Genomic DNA, 2795 nt, shown 5'->3' with positions numbered 1-2795 from the left:
GTAGATAGTTGCAACCTACATATTCCAGATAGTTTAATATTCAAATAAATACTTTTAAATAAATGTCTACTTACCACTATATTTGATGACACGAATTGTTGAATCTCCTTCACCAAATTTGGTGAGAGGAGTTAGTCGCACTTCATAAGCCTCTGGTTTAATTAGCTCAGTCAAATTATATGTAATTAATTCTCCTTTTTGAATATTTCCATTTATTTTAATCTCTTGTTCCCACCAACGCTGCTGTCCAGCCTGAAATCAAAATAATTATGAAATAGTGTTCCCAGTATTTTATTCATAGATACTTATTATGTTTTAACAAAGTGGAAAAACAGCTTTCTGAAATTCGATTAAATAAGAAAGTACTTATATTATATGAATACATTTTATTAAAGTTCAAGTTTCTATAATAAGCGAGACATTTTTTAGATGTTTGTAGATCATTACAAAGTTATGGAATAGTTTGGCTAATTAAACACAGTTTTAATATCTCATCTAATATTAAGAGTCAATCTGAAGACTTAGAGAAATAAAAGTTTACTTCTTACTTAACACATTTATAGTCAACTGGTCTTTCGCAAAGACAATACAATAGAGCAGATAGTCTTTTCAACAAATTGTGCTTAAATACTGGACAGCCACATGCAAAATATTGAATCTACTTGTGGACATTAAACCCTCACAACATTTAATTCAAAATGGATCACAGACCTAAATGGAAACCATAAACTACAAAACTCCTAGAAGGTAACAGGAAAAAATCTAGAAGCCTTTGGGTTTGGCAATGACTTTTTTGATACAACACCAAAACCACAATCTATTAAAGAAACGATTGATGAGCTGGACTTTTTTAATTAAAAATATACACTCTACTAAATACATTATCAAGAGAATGAAAAGACAAGCACAGAATGAGAGAAAATATTTGCAAAAGACACACTGATAAAGGACTATTAACCAAAATATATAAAGATCTTTTAAAATTTAACAATAAGAGAACAACAACAACAAAAACAATTAAACAATGGGCCTTATTTTTTGACAGAAAAGATGCTTCGCATTATATGTCATCAAAGAATTACAAATTAAAGCAATATTAAGATACACTACACACCTATTAAAATGGTCAAAATCCAGAACACTGACAAGAGCAAATGCTGGCAAGGAGGTGAAGAAACAGGAACTCTCATTCACTATTGGTGGGAATGCAAAATAGCACGGACACTTTGGAGGACAATTTGGTGGCTTTTTACAAAACTAAATATACTCTTACTATAGAATTCAGCAATTGTGCTGCATGGCATTTACTCAAAGGAGCTGAAAATATTCATACACTCAAAAATCTGCACATGGATGTTTATAGCAGTTTTATTCACAATTGCCAAAACTTAGAAGCAACCAAAATGTCCTTCAGTAAATGAATGAATAAATAAACTGTGCTACCACCAGATTATGGGATATTATTTAGTGCTAAAAAGAAATGCGCTACCAAGCCATGAAAGGACATAGAGGAAACTTAAATGCATATTGCTAAGTAAAATAAACCATTCTGAAAAGGCTACATACTGTATGCTTCCAATTGTATGACATTCTGGAAAAGGCAAAACTATGGAGACAGTAAAAAGATCAGTGGTTACCAGGGGTTAGTGGGGAGGGAAGGATGAGTAAGCTGATCATAGAGGATTTTTAGGGCAATAAAAACCTGCATGATGATATAATGGTGCATACATGTAATTATAAATTTGCCCAAACCCACAGAATGTAAAACACCAAGAGCGAACCTAATGTAAACTATAGACTTTGATTGATAACAATGGGTCAATGTAGATTCATCAATTGTTAACAAATGTATCATGTTGGTAGGGGATGTTGATGTTGGGAATGCTATGCATTGTTGAAGTAGAGAGTATATAGGAAATCATTGTACCTTCTGCTCATTATAGCTATGAATCTAATAACTACCCTAAAAAAACAGTCTGTTTAAAAATTGGTTGTGTCACTTTTATAATTTCCTGTTATTTACATACATTTTCAGTTGTATTTATATATGTACAGTAAGTATAATTGCCTTGTAATATATATCCAACACTTTGTATATCTGAAGTCTATAGCATCTTCGTTCCTGGAGTTTTTCTCCTTGTATTTACTTAGTTATTTTTAACTGTGTATTGATGATGTGGCTAAAATACTATTACTGGGGTTTCTTTGGGGCCTAGGACAAAGATATATTCCCTTAGAGATAGACCTTCATTTCTGACATGCTGCTAAGGGCATCAACAGTATAATTCACTTTTACTTCAATAATGAAACCCTTTGGTTTCACAGATTAAAGTGGAAATGATCCCTTGCTTTGAAAAGTCCTTGCGCTTTCATTTCTATTTGCCTCAGAACTGCCAAACTATAAGAATCAAAGTTCAAGTTTGTCTGGGTTGGTCAATAGATGAAATCAAAGCAATTTGGGTGAGATATTCCATTTTTTACTTTGAGTTTTTATTTTCCTTTACATTATGACCTAGTAATTTCATATATATACATATATACACACATATATATAAATATACACTATATACATTTACATATTTTCTTGTTTTCTAAAGATTGATTAGTCCTAATTACATAGCCTAACCTGCTATATTTCTGGAAATGAAATTCTCATATATGTGCCATTAGCACAGGACTAGAAAAATGACAAATAAAATAATGAAATGGAACAGAAAGCATATATATATATATGTGTGTGTGTGTATATATATATAGTTGTGCACATAGAAGACAACATAAGATATACCATTTAA

General features: G+C 31.3%; 1 protein-coding gene across 1 annotated transcript in view; it reads right to left on the bottom strand.

Moving 5' to 3' along the window:
* MDGA2 (MAM domain containing glycosylphosphatidylinositol anchor 2) overlaps positions 1–2795 on the bottom strand; it is an 815380-nt gene that overhangs the window by 46856 nt on the left and 765729 nt on the right. The window contains exon 11 of the mRNA XM_023521599.1: positions 75–252. Within this exon, the coding sequence (XP_023377367.1) occupies positions 75–252 (178 nt within the window). The remainder of the gene's footprint in view (positions 1–74; positions 253–2795) is intronic.

The sequence above is a fragment of the Pteropus vampyrus genome, unplaced genomic scaffold, assembly GCF_000151845.1.
Source record: "Pteropus vampyrus isolate Shadow unplaced genomic scaffold, Pvam_2.0 Scaffold10, whole genome shotgun sequence".
Classification (NCBI taxonomy): domain Eukaryota; kingdom Metazoa; phylum Chordata; class Mammalia; order Chiroptera; family Pteropodidae; genus Pteropus; species Pteropus vampyrus.
Note: the sequence above shows the minus strand (reverse complement) of the source record. Positions and strands in the feature narration are given on the sequence as shown.